This window comes from Sparus aurata, chromosome 19 (genome assembly GCF_900880675.1).
Source record: "Sparus aurata chromosome 19, fSpaAur1.1, whole genome shotgun sequence".
Lineage (NCBI taxonomy): Eukaryota > Metazoa > Chordata > Actinopteri > Spariformes > Sparidae > Sparus > Sparus aurata.
In genome coordinates, this window is record NC_044205.1 from 22,188,131 (window position 1) to 22,204,763 (window position 16,633).

Here is a 16,633-nt window from a genome sequence, read left to right on the forward strand (position 1 = left end):
AAATGAGCAACAACGCCAGCGGGAACATCTGCAGGACTGGGTGTGGGCGTCCAGGTCAGAAGGATTATGGGTGAAAAGGTCCTGCTTTTAATTGCTGCTTTGGAACTGTGGCCTGCCTTGTGGAGCACAAAAGACCGGTCAGACACGCTTCAGTGGCTCGGACTTGCGAATATTTGCCCGACCGGTGGAATGCCCCGCTTTTCTCCTCCTCGCCCTCCCCTGCAAACCCAAATCCTGACCCTCGCATTCAGCTCGCTCTCAGAGCTCCAGTCTGACTCACCTGAGGGCGCAAACGCAGATGCATGCAAGCTCCGCACGCGAAAAAAAAGCATTTCAGGAGCTCCTTCTTCAGTCATTAGAATGATGTAATGACAGATTCGCTCTGATCGCGCTCTCGTGTCAGTGTCTGCCGACTGAGTGGCACCTATGATCAGCTTTCATAGTAGGAACTCGCACACGTCCTGATGATTAACCCGCTCGCACCCCCTAGAAATGAAAGCATCCCGCGGTATCAAACACGGAATGATTTCTGAGATGATATCAGTGCAAAGCAGGACAAAAATGTCTTTGGTTCGGGATGACGGGCTACACATGTACTCATGTGGGAGCGATTAGAGGACGAGCTCTTGTTTAATTCTGTTTTGATTGGTAAGGGAGTAATTGCATTGTGTTATTTTTCCCCTTCTCTCTCTCTCTCTCTTCTTTTTTTTTCTTCCTGTAAGCCGGCAATTGCTTACAGATGTTGTTGTCGGGTCAGAATGAAAGACAGACTCTTGGTTTTTTCAGGGGGTTGGGAAAAAAAAACAAAACAAACAAAGCGCGCAGTGTTTGTCTGAAGTTTACCCCTCACCACTTCCCCCCTTTTCGCCTTCCCTCCTTGGGGAGTTGGTAAAAAAAAATAAAAAATCACCCCCTCCCTCCTTTCTCGTATAGTTTCGGCAGCACTCCTGTGTTTGCGTTCACCGCCGACCCCCCCTCACCCCACCCCACACACTTTTTGCATCCACATACGTGTTTACAGGGCGGAGGACGATTAAACAGCACAGTTGGGTAATCAGCTGGTCTTCATTGGAAAGAAAATGTTAGTCAGACTAAATATTTCCAGTAATTACGCCCGAATTATGGAGGTTAAGTAAAGGCTCTGTATCGGACTGAATGTAAGCTGTCCTGTACTTTGTTTCTAAATGACTGGTTGTTGTGTGTATCGCCCGCGTTGTCTCCATAATCAGAGACCTCCATGACCTAGATAGAGTTGGGTTTGTAGACGGCCTCTGAGGTGCTGAACCGAGCAGCATGTCTGCTAGACTGTTGGCTGAACCCCTTCTAAACCCACAGACAGTATTAACTTGAACCACCTTTATTCTTTGAAAGAAAAATTGCCCGGCACCATGATATTCCCAAAAGGGCCTTCAAACAACCCTTGTTTTTTTAGGACTGTGAACGTTTCTCTCTCTCTGTGGTATCCCCTTAAGGTTTCTGCTTTCTCTGTGGAAAGACTGCTCGAGTGAGATTATCAGTATATCCACAAGCTGCCTGTACGTCTATTCTGAGATATAAAAACCCAGGCAGGATGTCCTGCCTCGCTATGTTTATAGAGTTGTTGTGTGTGTTTTTTTTTTTTTTTCCTTGACAAGAAGTCAGAAGTTTAGTGTGACATAGTTGAAAATAAGGGGAAGGGAAATTTTTGGTTTTGGGATATTTAACCGCAGTAAGTGGAGAAGGAGAGCAGAGCTGCCCTCCCCTGACAAGCAGATCAGAGCCCAGCAGGTTTTAGTTAAAATAAATCAGGGTGAGCTGGTGGATTGACCCGTGGTCTGCTCTGGGCATCATGAAAAGGGAGGATTGGATCTGAAGTTTTTCCTCCCAAGGTTCTCACTGTGGAAGTCTTTTTCTCGAGGCAATGTATTGTTAACTTTAGAGGTGCAAGATCCACTTATTTTCAGCTACGATCTTATTTCAATGCCTGAATTTTTTGATATTTAGGTATCAATTATGAGGCGTGTTGCAAAAAATACTTGAGTGAAAGTAGGTCTGTTAAAATATTACTTTGAATGAAAAGCATTTTGGTAAAAGTCTTTAACTGTCTGATATTAAAAGGATTTTAGTTTCCAAAGCAATTTTCCGTCAACTATTTGTTAAGTTTGACATATTTTTTACATGTTCTTTACACTAAAGGGCAATCAATTACCCTCTTAGTTGATTATCGGATCCGATATTCAGCATTTTTCTAATTATTGGATTCAGAATATGTGCATTTGTTGATTGAATGTATTAATATAAACTTCAAAATATGCTACTTTTGCTCTGATGCAGCAGTAAAAGCTAAAGAAATCAAATAAGTGTAATAAGTAAAAAGTAAAGAATGGAGTCAAGCGCAAGTATAACATAGCAGAAAATGGAAAGTACAAAAATGGAAGTACATACATAAAAACATCAGTCAATAAAGCAAATACTTCATCGTTGAACCAATCGTGACCTTTTGGTTTTTACAAGCAGAGCAACGATTCACACGATGATCTCATGAGCTGATTCATCTTGTCTCACGTGCTTCATCTCTTTCCATTCGCTCCGTCCTTTAAAACCCTCCACTTTCTTCTTCTCCCACAGTTCTCCCGTCTCCATGAGGTGTTGAGGAATGAGCGATCGCCATGGAAACCCAGTCCCAGGCCAGTTCAGCAGCTGAGAAGAAGAAGAGGGTGGAGACCATCGTGGCTACCAAGGGCTCGTCAGCGCGCAATGACATCAGCGAGAAGGCGGTGGCCTCCAGCACCACCTCAAACGGTACGCGCCACCTCTTAAGTGCACACTCGGCCACGTTGGTTAACGTAAATCTGAATTCTGGAGCTCACAACCAGTTTTGGAAAGTTGAGGTCGATTAGTAACTTGAACGTGGAGCTGGATATGATGCAACCAGGAGACAGACGAAGGTAAAAATCACAACAGAGCCGAGGTGTTTTTCCCTTGAGGCACTTTCAAAAAGAAACGAAAATAATAATACATTTTCAAAATATAAATAAAATAGTATTTATCCACATTTCTTCAAATAGAATCAACAGAATTCAAATTTAAAACAAAAAAAACCTGTGTTTGTAGTTTGGAGCTTCTTCTTCTTCTTCTTCTTCTTCTTCTTCTTCTTCTTCTGTATGTTAGATTTACCCGCCTGTTGAATTCAAACCCCTATCATCCGAGTAACTGCTAATTGTATTCTGTTATTACATCCACGACTGTAGCTAATGTTAGCTTGTAAGCTCTGTTAGCCGTCCAGCTAGGAGGAGCCTTGGACCACTGGAAAAAAAGAGTTAGCATGCTAACTCCAGTAGATATCTCTACTATATCCTGCGTTTACCTACAGTCTCAAAGACTTTATGGTCTGATGTATTCCAGCCTTCCGTTAGCTCTGTATATTCTGTTTATACATCCATGATGGTAGCTATTGTTAGCTTGTGCAACTAGCTGGACTGCCAGGAGAGTGTTGGTGTTCACACTGCTAGCAGATGAGCTTTGGACCACTGGATAAAAGAAGTTTTCATGCCTGGGGGTAGCTGGTTTTCATGCTAACTTTGAGATATCGCTGCAACACAACATAGTGTTTCCCACACATACACTTTACAAGCCAAAATCTTCAAGTGAGTGTGAAAACTGAGGAGGTTTTTCGGTGATACATTGATTTGTTACTGGAAACACAGCAACTAACTTTTGGGTAAACCAGAGGAGTGATGGTGCTCACACTGCTAGCACAGGAGCTTTAGACAATGGGTAAAAAGATACGTTTTCAGGCCTGGCGCTAGCTAGTTTTCATGCTAACTTTCGAGGTATGGCTGCAAAACAGGGCAGTGTTTCCCACACATGCACTTTACAAGTTTACAAGTCATCCATTTTTAATGTTAATGTAGCTTGTCACACAGACTGCATGTGCTGATGTGTTCCAGCCCTCCGCGAGCTCTGTGAGACGGAGGTTCGGTTACCATACGTCACCTGTTATCACTCAACATATTTGAGCATGGGGGCCACTGACCTTCTGTGGACCAAGGAATGTTTTTGGTGCTTATGTTCTCATTACTTTAAGATGAAATTGACCAACTCCCACAAACATGATTTAAAGATTTGGACGTGCACAGATCCTCGCTTTGGCTACTCGTGTTTACTTTTCCCCTATTCTGGTGGTTCACATCCAACCCTCGCTGGTAGCAGGGCTTTGGCATGTTTACATAGCAATGTCTTCGACACATGCTATTAAAAGCGGTGTGGAGCTTACAGTCCGCTAAGCCTGTCGCCATTCAGTCTTTCATTCTCAATTCAGATGCTGGCGTGAGGAATATTAGATGCCGTTTTTGTTGGCTGGGGATCCTCGGAGCATCAGGCTAAAGTCATAACAAAACCAAAGTTGAGATCACTCCGGTTTAAGCTGCAGCTGTGCTCATTAACAGTGAGAGGATTTGGAGGTTTTTTTGGGTGTGGAGTCTTGGCTGTAGTAGCAGGAGTCTCGGCTGCTGATGATCAACCCACGTGTGAACAGGAGACTCCAGGAAAGGGGTAAATAAGTTGCTGTGACTTGCTCCCCATATGGGAGTTATCACAGGAAGTGGATAAGGTAATGCATCCTGAAGCATGTTGGGAACACTCTCACTCTTACTCATTCCCAGATGGCCAGCGCTGTTTTATTAATTAAAGGGGGGGGCAACGTGAAGAAAAGAAGTTTGTCGTGGAAAAAGCATGGATGCAATTTGGCTCTCAGTGATTGTGGATTTTTCTCTGTAATGCGCTGGTAATTACAGCTCTGAACGGCACAAGGTTTGTCATCGCGGCGCGTTTCTCCTTACACCGGCTCAGCCACGTCAGAAGACACGGAAGCTTTAAGTCGCACACCCTAAAAAATACAGTAGGCTCATAATTCACTTGACGAAGGGGAGGGATGATACTTATCTGCAGTAGAAAGGTCCCTTTTAGATCCCGATCTCTCCCTCTCTCCCCTCTCTCTCTCTCTCTCTCTCTCTCGGAATCAGAAGATAGCTTACACATTCTTTGTGTTGTTATAATTACGGCACATTCCCCGAGTCGCCCCCAGAACTCATAACCTCTTATCAGGTGTAACCCTACACTCGCCTCAACTTTAACCCCCGTAGCCCCTGCCCGACCGCCTCCGTCCAAACAAAAGGTAATTGTGAGCAGCTGTGGAACCCCAGTGCACCGGTTCTTCTTAGGAAAGGCCCCGGCGATTCATTTTTTTTTCCCCCCGTCATGCAGAGGAGTAAGCAGACCCCCTGATCTCGGCGCAGCGGAAACCCCGTGGTATGCCCTGCAACAGCGTGCTACGATAAGTTGTGAAAAGTGGGAAACAAGTAAAACACAGTTGATGTTTAGCCTCACAAAGCGATCTCTGCTCCCGGGGAAGCAGAACTTTTTATTCTGTAATCTCCTGGTTTCTTTTTTGTCTGGAAGCTTGTTTGGCTCTAAAAATCCACTCCGTCTTCCCCCCTCTTGTCCCCTGTCCTGTAAGTTTTGTCCGAGTTGAGCAGGGCCCGGAGTAATTATTGAGTCCTTGTAGAGCGTTCCCACATGGTTGGCTAAATGGTGGCTTCATCCTGTGTGCCATTCATCTCCATGCCCCCTCCTCTTGCACTGACAGCTCAAAAGAGCCGACTGTGCCACAACAATGCTGTGATTGGTGCTCTTTAGGAGGGGTTCGGGAGCTGGGGGGGTGGTGGTGGTAGTGGGGGGAGGGAGGGAGTGCGCTCTCCCCTCCCACCCTCATCATTCGGCAGGCAGGTGGACCACAAAGTCCCCTGATTCTTTTGTTGGGTCCCGAGCCCAAAAAAAAAAAGGAAAAAAAAAAAAGAAAAAAGATGTCCGTGGTCCTTGCCTGAATAAATCCTGTCGTCATGGGATAATTTGCTAATAAAAAAAAAAGAGAGAAAAAAAAAAAAAAAACGGGGTGGGGGCTAAAGGATTGGTTATTTGAAGGCGACAGAGAAGAAAAAAAGTTTGTGGTTGGTTGGACTTTTACGATATGGCTGCTTCTGATTTGAGGAAAAGAGTTCGTGTAAGTAATGGGATGAGAAATGGGAAAGAGGAGGAGGAGGAGGAGGAGAAGAAGTGGACGCAGTTTAGAAAAATTTGTCAGGGAAATGCTGTTTTAACATGACAGAGCCTCTGTGAAGCGGGGTTATGAAAAGTGAGCACCTTTTAATGGTCGCGCTTTAGAAAAAGGGGGAGGCAGGAGCGAAGGGGGTCTCGGAGGCATACAAGTTAAGCCTTAAAGGGCAGCGAATGTGAGGGTCTCTTTCCTGTGTAGGTTACCGGGAGAAATCCCTACGCAAATAGATAGAGAGAGAGAGAGAGAGAGAGCGTGGCTAAAGTGTTTAAAAAAAAGAAGAAAAAGAGCACTTGAAAAAAAAAAAAAAAAGAAGAAATCTCCTGATGGGAAGAGAAGGAAAGGGTGATACAGAGAGCGGAGGGGGGAGTGGGGGAGTGTGGGGGGAGATAGAGGAAGAGTGAAGGGCCACCTTCTTTTTAGGCAGCCATTTAAATGATCAACAGTAAATAGAGGGGAATGTCATCTGACAGAAATAAAGTTCCCGTTAACAGCGGGGATGGAAAGTAATTTACAGATACGCTGTCCCCGCCATCTTTGTGCCTCCCAGATAAGGTTTCATTTCAGAAACGGATAGGAGACATTTTCACTTACGGGCCCCCATTCTGGGACACCTGTGATAACAGCTTGTGGACCCCTAATTGAAAATGGGTTTCAAAATGGATTTTCACTTTTCTTCCTCCCTCCTCAGCCCCCTCCGTTCCCTCCCCCTCCCTCATGACTAACCCCCACCCCCCCCTCTTTCCAACCCCGTCAACACCCAGCTCCATCCCTTTTTTTTCTCCTTTGCGTTGCCTTGTCGTCGGCAGAGGGAGGCAATATTGGAAGGACAGGGAGGGAGCAGGGAGGAAAGGAGGAAGGGAGGGAGGCAAAGGGAGGTGGAGGGGGGGAAATGGAGCGTTGGGAGCGGATCATCCCTCAGCCCGTGTCACAGCTATGACAGCCGCGTGATCCGTCTTATTAATGAAATCATTGATCACTTGATGGGACTCATAATCAACTGTTTCTCCACTGTGTCCTGCCCCATCTCCTCCTCCTCCTCCTCCCTCCTCTTTGCTGCCACCTCTGCTTTCCACTTTTTTTTTTTCATCCCAGTTTTATCCCCCCACCACCACCACCGCCACCGCCACCACCACCCGAAAAGATGAACCACTTTGGTGATCTAATCTGAAGGAGAGAGAGATTTATAAATATATAAAATTAACAAGAACACCCAGACACACTGCCTGACAGTAAATGCTGACAAAGTGGTTCAGCATCAAGAAATGCAAGACCGGCTTACTTTGTTCGCGCATCCGTCCCGCTAAAAGGTGATCGCTGTCATTTGTATTTGCGCTGTATGTATTTCACGGGGACCAGAGGAGGAAGCAGGGGGCCCCTCTGTGTTACCCTACTCTCGGCTCTGCCTGTGGGGGCTAATGAGAGAGGACTGATGGAGGGATAAGGGACCTCATGGGAGCTCTGGCTGGCCCACGGGTCAAACAGCACAATGGAGGAGGCGTTATAGAGCCTGACACACAACCCCGCACAGGAAAACTGGCTTTTAGTGTCAAAAGACCTCTGTATGGTACATCAATTATACATAGAATACATAAAAACTTACATACAAAGAAGAAAAACACTTAATACCCGCAATATGGCTGTTTTTGCGACAGTATTTCAGGAGGTTTTAGGGATCAAAAATAAAAAATCTACCTGTAGATTTGGGGTTTGTAAAGTCACACTGGCCCCATGTGCACGCACAGTGGATGTGCTTTGCTTTCACTAGGCATTTCATGGACCTCTGCACTGAAGGCAATTTCCTGCAGCAGCAGGGGGACAGGCTTTGGCAGAGCCACCTCACAGGGGCCTGAGGCGCAGGATTAGCTTAGCCTCTCTGCTACTCAGGGCGGAGGGGAACTTCAGCTGCCCAGCCCAAGTCCAGCCCCGCCTGGCCTCTGTTGTCTGGCACACATCTGCGTGCCCCGGATCCGCTTGCTGGAGCTCCGCCGCTCCTCCACTGCTGGAAGAAGCCGCAGCCTGGAGACTTTTGCACGCTGTGGAGATGCCGCCAGAATTTGGCTGTAGTGGAATTGCATTTGCTTTTTTGCTTTTTTTCTTTGGTCAGTGATCATCCCTGTTTGCCCTCGTGGGTGTAGACGAAATATATATTCCAGGGCATCCTCAACAAAAAAACCTCAGAATTAGCCCTCGAAGGACAATCCATACAGCTTTGATCTTGAAGTTCTTCCATCGTTTCCGTCAGTCATCGTAACTTCAGACTCACTAAAGCAATTGCTGTGATCTTGGACAACATGTTCTCACTGGCTGGGTCAGTGGCCTTAACCTCCAAACTATGACGCTCGACCTAGACCTCTGGCATCAGTGATGCACCTGAAGGGCTCCAGGGCTCCGTGGTAAAGTTACCAATAATACATAATAAACAACGTCCGGTAAGACTTTCAAAATAGCTTGCTGACAACAAGTTCACATAGTTGGACATATTATGACTTTTAGCAGTAGCAGTTTGGTTAGTTTAGGCTTTAAACCTGCACGGTTGGGTTTATGCTCCAAAATACTTGGTTAGGTTTAGAAAAAGATCATATTTTGGGTTGAAATAACTATGTTCAATCTTGTAACATAAGTGGCGTAACTCACAAAACGCTAGGCTCTGAAACTACTTGGTTTGGTTTAAAAAAAGATCATATTTTGGGTTAGAATAACTAAATTCAGTCTTGCAATATAAGTGACCTAACTCACGTACTCACATTAGTGACGTAAGTTAGGTTTAGGCGCTTAAAACTACTTTGTTTAGGCACCGAAACTACTTGGTTAGGTTTAGGCTCAGGTTTCCAGTCTCCCCCCAACCATCGTCTGACTCAGACTGAAACTTCATGATTGCGTTCCTCGCTTGGACTTCCTTTAAGTGATAACGATGTATTTCCAGATCCTGGCAATTAAGTTGGTGATGCCGTAAACTCTACTAGTGGGACCCACGTTTGGCAATTTGTTGTTGCATTTCACTTCCGTTTTATCTTGAGCGTCTCCAGCTGACATCTCAGTCACAGATTTTTTAACTCTAACATGTTTGGATAATTCCTGCTGACCATCACAATGGCTCCTCGGTGGAACCCGAGATCATTTTCACTGACACGCTGAGAGCCAGAATGGCCTGGGAGTCAGGGGTCGGCCGGGTCAGAGACGAGTCTCTGAACAGACGAGCAGCCTCACAAAGACAAATCAGCCTGCCCTGTGTGAGAGGATCGCTGGGTACATCGACATATCACCCGGCAATGCTGCGTCACAGCGGCACTGCAGCCCCGCCGGATGTCGCTCCTCTCGGAGAAGGAGGTGCCCCCGTAAACTCATAAACCCGTAAAGTGGGGAAACAGTAGTTGATTATTCTGACACTCTGTCCATTTGTCGCTAGGCATCAGTGGCCTCCCTCCTGCCAGGAGGAACAAAGCAGGAGTGTCCTGACCCTGCCAGAGGGATTTATTGTGGTGTGTTCTCGTGCGCGTCCTGTCTGTTTTGTTCGCTCGCTCACACCTCCTTACCACACTGAGATTCTTGTTGAATGGGACTTAGGGTGAAGTCCCAACTAGTGGCCTCGCCACCAGCAGTGGAGTTTATATGGCAGAAGAAGAGTGAGCTGATCTTTAAACATTTATAAATACTACATTATATGCATGCTCAAGATCCCCTCCTGTAGGAACTGTGCAGAATGATGTGTGTGCAGAGTCTGACCAGAAGGCTGTTTTTTAACATTCATCTGCTGAAAAAGTACAGATTGTAAAGCCCACTGAGGCAATGTGATTGTGATTTTGGGCTATATAAATAAAATTGATTTGATTTTGATTTGAAAAGTGAGCATTTTCTTCAGTGCTCATTGAAAATCTGATTGTAAGAGCCTGATTTGTGACATCACAAATTGTTTAATAACCAATCCTTGTCTGATATTCAGTATGCACAAGAGTGATGTGGAAACTTTGAAGCCTCTAGTTCACACACACACTGAGAATGGACAAGTTGACTTGATGAAAACTGTGTTGCACATTTGTGTATTTTGGAATGAGGGAGAAGGAGAAGGAGCATTTTTTAGGATTTGGGAAATTTTTTTGTGTGAAGTATGAGAAAATGTTTTATTGTGGCTTAATATGTGTGTGAGGGGGATATTTAATGCATTTTCTGTTTTTTAATTACTTAATTTCTTGCTTGACAATGAGTGGTAAGGAAGAGCGTGTGAATTATTTGCTCTCTGTGTGCTAAAAGGCAAAAAGAGACACACCATTAATGCTGTTTTATGTGCAAATTAAAAGAAAATCTAAATGCAACAATAACAACGCCACAGCGTGTGCCAATCGTACTTTACAGCAGTTTATAAAACATGTTTTATATCTTTTATGTTCTTGGCATGTTGACTTAGTGGAAACTGTTTTAAATAATAAATCAATGCGTCATCTTTAAAGACATCATTGGGGTAAATAAAAGCAGACGGTTTTAAAAACATTTTCCTCATCATAGCTGTAAAGAGACAGCATGTCTGAATGTAGCAGATTTATTGCTCAGGGGCCTGAAACTTATTTTTTGTCTGCCAGCGTCCTGTGTGTTTCACTGCTCAAAACTCACTGGATTAAATCAAGACATGCTCTGAGAGAGCAAAAGGCCCTCTACCCCCTAATCTCTCTCCCCTGACCTCCACACCCTCTGGGCCTTGACTCTCACCCTTCTCCCCGGCTCCCCCCTCCCATTTCCCCACCCCGACTCTCTCCCTCGCAGTGCGAAAGAGGAGCCAGGATCAAAGGCCATAAACCATGGCAGTGATTTCTGGTGATTGATTAGAAGCAGAGGTTGAGAAGCAGCAGCTCTCTCGCCTCCTTTCTTCCCACCCTCCGGTGCTGCGTACGCATTCTCCCAGGGCTCTCGTAAATAGCTCAGGCTTCAAGTGTGAAAAGAGTTGCTGCGATTGGCAGACAGAGCCCAGAAAAACACATCCGTGCCGGGGCGGCTCGGCCAGTTTTTCTGCCTCTTCCTCCTGGATGGCAGGGGGGTGTCAGTTGATAAGAACCATTTGTTGTCTTGCTTGGATCTGGGGAGGGACAGCGTAATCCCCTCGCCCTGGTCTGTTCGCGAGAGCTGGAGGAAAAGAGCAGAGGAGACGAGGAGGAATTGATTTTCAGAGCGAGGGCATGCGGAGAATTGAACTCAGATGTGTAGCAGAGACAGGGTTTGAAAGAAGCATTTTTCGACTTGCGGGGAAACAAATGTCTGTAGCTTACAGCACAGGGGCCGTGCAATTTGAACTTGAGCAAGTCCTCCGAATGTTAATCAATTGCATAGCTGTCTTTCACCATCCTCCCCTCCTCCTCCTCCTCCTCCTCCTCTCTGTCCCGAGCCAGCCCGGAGGCCTCTCGACAAGCAAGTGGTCATGTAAAGGCATTTTAATAGGACGTGCCCATTCAGAGGCGCCGAGATTAACACTTGAACCGCATGCATGCTTTTTCGGAGACACAAGCGCACATGCACCGCTCCTTCCCCGTCTCCCCCTACCCTGCCTGATCTCACCTGGAGCTGCGAGCCTAATGATGTTCGGAGTGTGGGCCTCGCAGCGACAGCTCCAGTCCCGCGGAGATGTGTCTCATGTCAGACTTTGCGCCAGACAGACTCCAATAAGGAAAAAGGGGGGGGGAGGCGGCGGCGGCGGCGGTGGTGGGGTTGGGTTGGGGTGGGTGGTTCTCCAACGCAGCTGGAGCGAAGCCAAAACTAAAAGTGCAACTCTCTGAAGGTTTTTGTTTTCCCTCCGTGGTATTTACAAAGTGATTGAGCGCATTTTTGAGTGTCATGGAGTATCTCATTACGCTCTTAAAAGCTTTTTATCCGTCCACATGCTCTGAGATATGTACACATGCATCGCATACTGCCGATACTCATGCACGCAGACACATAATCTCTCATTTTTCTCTCACTTTCCTCGACGGCACCGAGCTGTACACACACACACACACACAACACACACACTCGGGTGCAGCTGGAGGATGGGCCGTCATTATTAACTGTTTGGCGACCTCATGACTTCATCTTCGGTGCTGTCAGAGGCGGCCCACATTATGTCTCCGCTCGGCTCAATGGGCTCTTTGTTCTGGCTTGGCTCTGGAGCAGCTCAGCATGGGGCTGCGTGAGTCCAACAGTCCCACCGCGGCTCTGGAGGGAGGGACGGAGGGGAGGCTAGTGTAGGTTTTGGGAAATACATGGGAACTGGGAGAGACAGAGAGCGAGAATGAGAGACACGGATAAGATCAGGAAATCAGGAGCGAGTAACAGGAGATTAGCGGTGAGGGGAGCGTGAATGAGATGCAGGAGGCGGGATGTAGCGAGGTAATGCTACATGCTACAGGTGAGGCGTAAAGTTAACAGCCTGCCGCTCCTTCCACCCCTGATCCATTCCTGAAAACGAACGGCGAGATTACGAAGGGCGGCGTGTCATCCGAGCTGCAGCGGCCGGCGTCCGCGTGGAATGTGGGATTAATCGCAAAGTAATGCAGAGATTAGAGAAGGAGGCGAGAGCGGAGCGGGAGAGGAGGATTTGACTGGCGGGAGTGACAGGAGAGGTCATACATGAGGAGAGCTCATTACTGAGGAGACGCAGGGAGTGAGAGAAGTGAGGGAAATGGACGGAGTGTTGAAGCATGAGGCAAACTAATGTGCCGTACGTATGGAATATTAAAGAAAAGATCAACATTCCTTCCCCAAAAGCTCCTCAGCATAGAAAACATGAGATTCTTTCTTAAAAAAATATCGTTTTATAGACTATTTATGTTACAACTTCCATGTGTTCACCTGGTTCTACAGAGTGTAACCTTTAGTTTTCTCCGTTAGCAGTGAATTTTAAAGGGCCCAGGATGTAGGACTGTAACCAACTGAACACCCCTCGTCTCACCCTCTTCTTTGGTGCCAGCTAATGAAGCCAAAAGCAACAGGCCCTCTCTCGGGGCTGTGTTTGGTTTGTCCGTTCTGGGCTACTGTAGGAACATTGTGGTGCAGCATGGTTACTCATGTGACAAAGTAATTTTCAAGTAAGATCAGTGTGCCAGATTTCATTAGCATGTTACATAAGTCAACGTTGACCCACACATCCTCACCCATCTCTGAATTTTCTCACTCTTTATATCACGTTACCCAACTTCCTCCTTTGCTTCAGTCGCAATAACTCTGTCCGCTAGAGGTCGCAATAATAAATGTGAATGTGGGTTGCAATGAGCTCCTTGCACAGAGGGATTTTACGGCTGTTTCTTTGGCGATACGATGTCGATCCTGCCGTTCAAAGTCATGTTTAGTCTTGTTTAATCAAAGAATCTCCTCAAAGAACTCGACTGCCAGTTACATGTTCACTGAAAATCGATTGATTGATTTGTACCTCTGGAAGTTTGGACACCTCAAAGAACTCATCTGAACGCCACTACCGTGTGCTCTTAGTTAGCATTGTTGGGATTCAATGACATTGTGACTTACGGTATGTTTACTTCAGCCTAGTCAGTCATATTATCAAACCTGCAACTTTCACCCTGCGTTGCGTCACTTATCTAATCATATAGAAAGTCTTTTTCCTCTCTCCTGCTCACCTACAACCTCCAGCCCCTTCCCTGCAGACTGTAGTTAAGTCTGTTTGGCCAACATAGCAGATCCTCTAATCTGCAGAGCTTTCCCTGCCTGCTGCAGACGCTGTAATGAAGGGGTCCAGGTCTCACCTGTATTTTGAGGGGGGAGAGGGCTGAATTACACCCTGTTTATTAAGCGGGCACTCCCATTCATATCACACGCTCGGGGGCAGGGTGAGGGTCAGGTCTGGGATTTTGTAGCAAAACGTGGCCCAGCCGTCAGCAGTGGGGATGTTGGGAGGCAAGTAATGATTGATAGGTTTATAAAGGCTTCTTTGTGAGGTTGTTTGGCACCTTTCAGGTCTTGCTGGAAAAGAAAAATTGTGGAAAATCAACCAATGTTATTTTAGATAATTAATGTGTCAAGCTGTAAAAGGCAAAAAAAAAACCAGTTGATTAAATTAACATCTGAGTTATTTTTAACACCAGGTGGCTTAATGTATGTGCCGAAACAGCCCCTCATTGTGGGAGCGCAGCGAAGGGAGTCGGTCGAGTTGTGTTATTTTTATGGCATTTGGCTTGTAGTTTGGAATTCTGATTGTCATGCTGTCTGTTAAAAAAAAAAAAAAAAAGGGGGCCTTATGTCCAAATGTGACAGGTTTGGAACTTTAAGCATTACCAGCTGCACTATCAAAGGCCCCGAGGCATGCTGTTCATTTAACCCAGATCCGTCACACTCATGTATAGCCCCTGATTCAACCTGTAATGTAGACATTGAGCAGAAAGCGTTAGACTGAGACTGATGTAAAGTTATAGGTGTGAATTAACTCCCAGCACCTCAGTACCTGTTATAAGCCACAGGTTATATTATACTGTACATATTTGGATTTATTTTGGCTGGGGTGCTGTTGGAAATTAATGTAGGTTCACAACGAATTACATCATAAAGAGCAAATATACAGTTTTCTAGAAACGCACAAACCAAGCTTAGTAAATTTCAAAGTTTTGCTCTTGTTTTGGTGCAATGAAAATGGCATGTGTTTCAATGCGGATGGGCAAAATGGTTAAGTAAGCCTAGTCAAAGACTTTTTAAAGCTACTACAAGTTTTTACCTGGTTATGATGATTTGATACAGATCCCTCTGTATAACAGTAAGCAGGAAGGAATTACTTTAATCTTAATCTTGAAGAAACTGTGTTTACATTGTCCCATGTTAAGTTACAGTGAGTAGTATGTTCGCCAGTTAAAAGGAGATTTTCTTTAGGTAATTTTATTTTTGGCAGTATATTTTGTGGTTTTGAAGGTGGAAAACTACAACTTTTTGTCCACAGGGGCTCCAAAATCGACAAAATTCAAAGTTCCCTCTAGTAGCCTTAATAATCAAGTCAAGAAGCCGGACTGACCAGTATCACATCACTGTTTTTAGATATTTTAATACCTACAACAAACACAACTGATCGTTTTCATCAAGATCAATAATTCCCTGAGAAATTCTTGCCCTAACTCACAGTGTTACAGGAATTGGGAAATCATTCCTGAATCCGTCCCTTCTTCTGGATCCATACCAAAAGTAAATGGGGTCTATTCTGGGCCGAAACCCATCCTTCGTCCAACTTAAATGGAAACCCGCAGCAAGGGGCAGAAGTACCTTAGACCTATATTCTCTCTGATGACCAGCAGGAAACAACTTTACTGGTTTCAAGAAGAATTTCAACCACATGTGAGTTTATGAGAAAATGACCCTACTACTACCTCAGTTTCCTACTGAGTTTATGGTCTCAATCCCTAGTTTTAAGTCTTTTTTCACTACAGCATGACGTTCACATTGTAAATTAAGGACTCATTTAGCGTAAAATGGACGGTAAGGTCAGGTATGCTTTGGGGTTGTGGCTAACACAGTGTTCTCAGTTAGAAAGACGGATCAGGACATCCTCTCCAGCTCCACCCTCTTGTCCAGATGTGCTCACTTCTGGCTCCAAAACACCAAGACTTGGCTACAAAACAGTAGTCCACAAACCAACGGGTGATGTCAGGGTTGGACGACACTTGCAGGGAGACTTTCATGAAATGACCTGGAATTGGTAATCTGATTCGCACATGGTTTCCAAAGTTAGTTAGTGTGGATGTAGTCTAGATTCACCTCTGTTTACTGAGCTGCATACTCTAGCAGGTGCGAGAATAGATCAGCGTCAACAGAGCAGGTCAGTGAATTAGACGGACAGATCCAAAACATCCACAGGCCTAATCACTGCAGAAGAGAGGGAGGGAGACGGAGAGAGAGAGAGAGAGAGGGAGTCCACTCTGGACTTAGACGCTCACCAGTCATTGATAAAGTGCTTAGCAGCAGGAAAATTAATGAATCCGGCCTGACTGGGAGAGGGGGTTTTGGGGTTGAAGGGGAGGGAGAGGCAGAGGAGGAGGAGGGCTGTTGGGGGTGTGCGGGGGGGTAATCCTGTTCCAGCTAAATGGCTGATCCCTCTCATTCCTTAGATATCAAATGTCAAGAGTTAAATTAGCCTGCTAGCCTCAGATAGGAGTTAACATGCTTTTAAATGGGGCGGGGCGCGGCGATTCCTGCCCCCTCTGGGATGGCGGGCAGGTGCCTTTGAAGTGTCTAATTATCCAGCTCCTAGTAAGTACTGGCTAACTATCTTAATGGGGGCCTGTATGCATCAATGCACTGCACACTCGAAGACATGTACCAGAATGTGCTTGTTTTCTGTTCATATCGTACTGTGTTTACATAAGAGTGCTTAGGGAACAAATATCAAAAGCGAAGTGAAAGAACTTTATCGGTATCAATGCTGTAAGGTGGGAGACGTCCACAGTGGCATTTTGGATCGAATTTGATGTGCTTGAAATTGCTGTATTATTTTTTCTATTTTATCCAAACTGTTGGCTCCGTGTTTCTTTGCTTTGGCCGGATATCCATTTCTCTTGGCGAGCCGCTCCTAATCTGAGTGCCACA

The 16,633-nt window shown here is 45.7% G+C and overlaps 1 protein-coding gene across 1 annotated transcript in view; it reads left to right on the forward strand.

Annotated features, from left to right (window-relative positions):
* Positions 1 to 16,633, forward strand: part of gli3 (GLI family zinc finger 3) — a 104,067-nt gene that overhangs the window by 15,852 nt on the left and 71,582 nt on the right. Inside the window, exon 2 of the mRNA XM_030398642.1 lies at positions 2,608 to 2,781. Within this exon, the coding sequence (XP_030254502.1) occupies positions 2,649 to 2,781 (133 nt within the window). The 5' untranslated portion in view covers positions 2,608 to 2,648. The remainder of the gene's footprint in view (positions 1 to 2,607; positions 2,782 to 16,633) is intronic.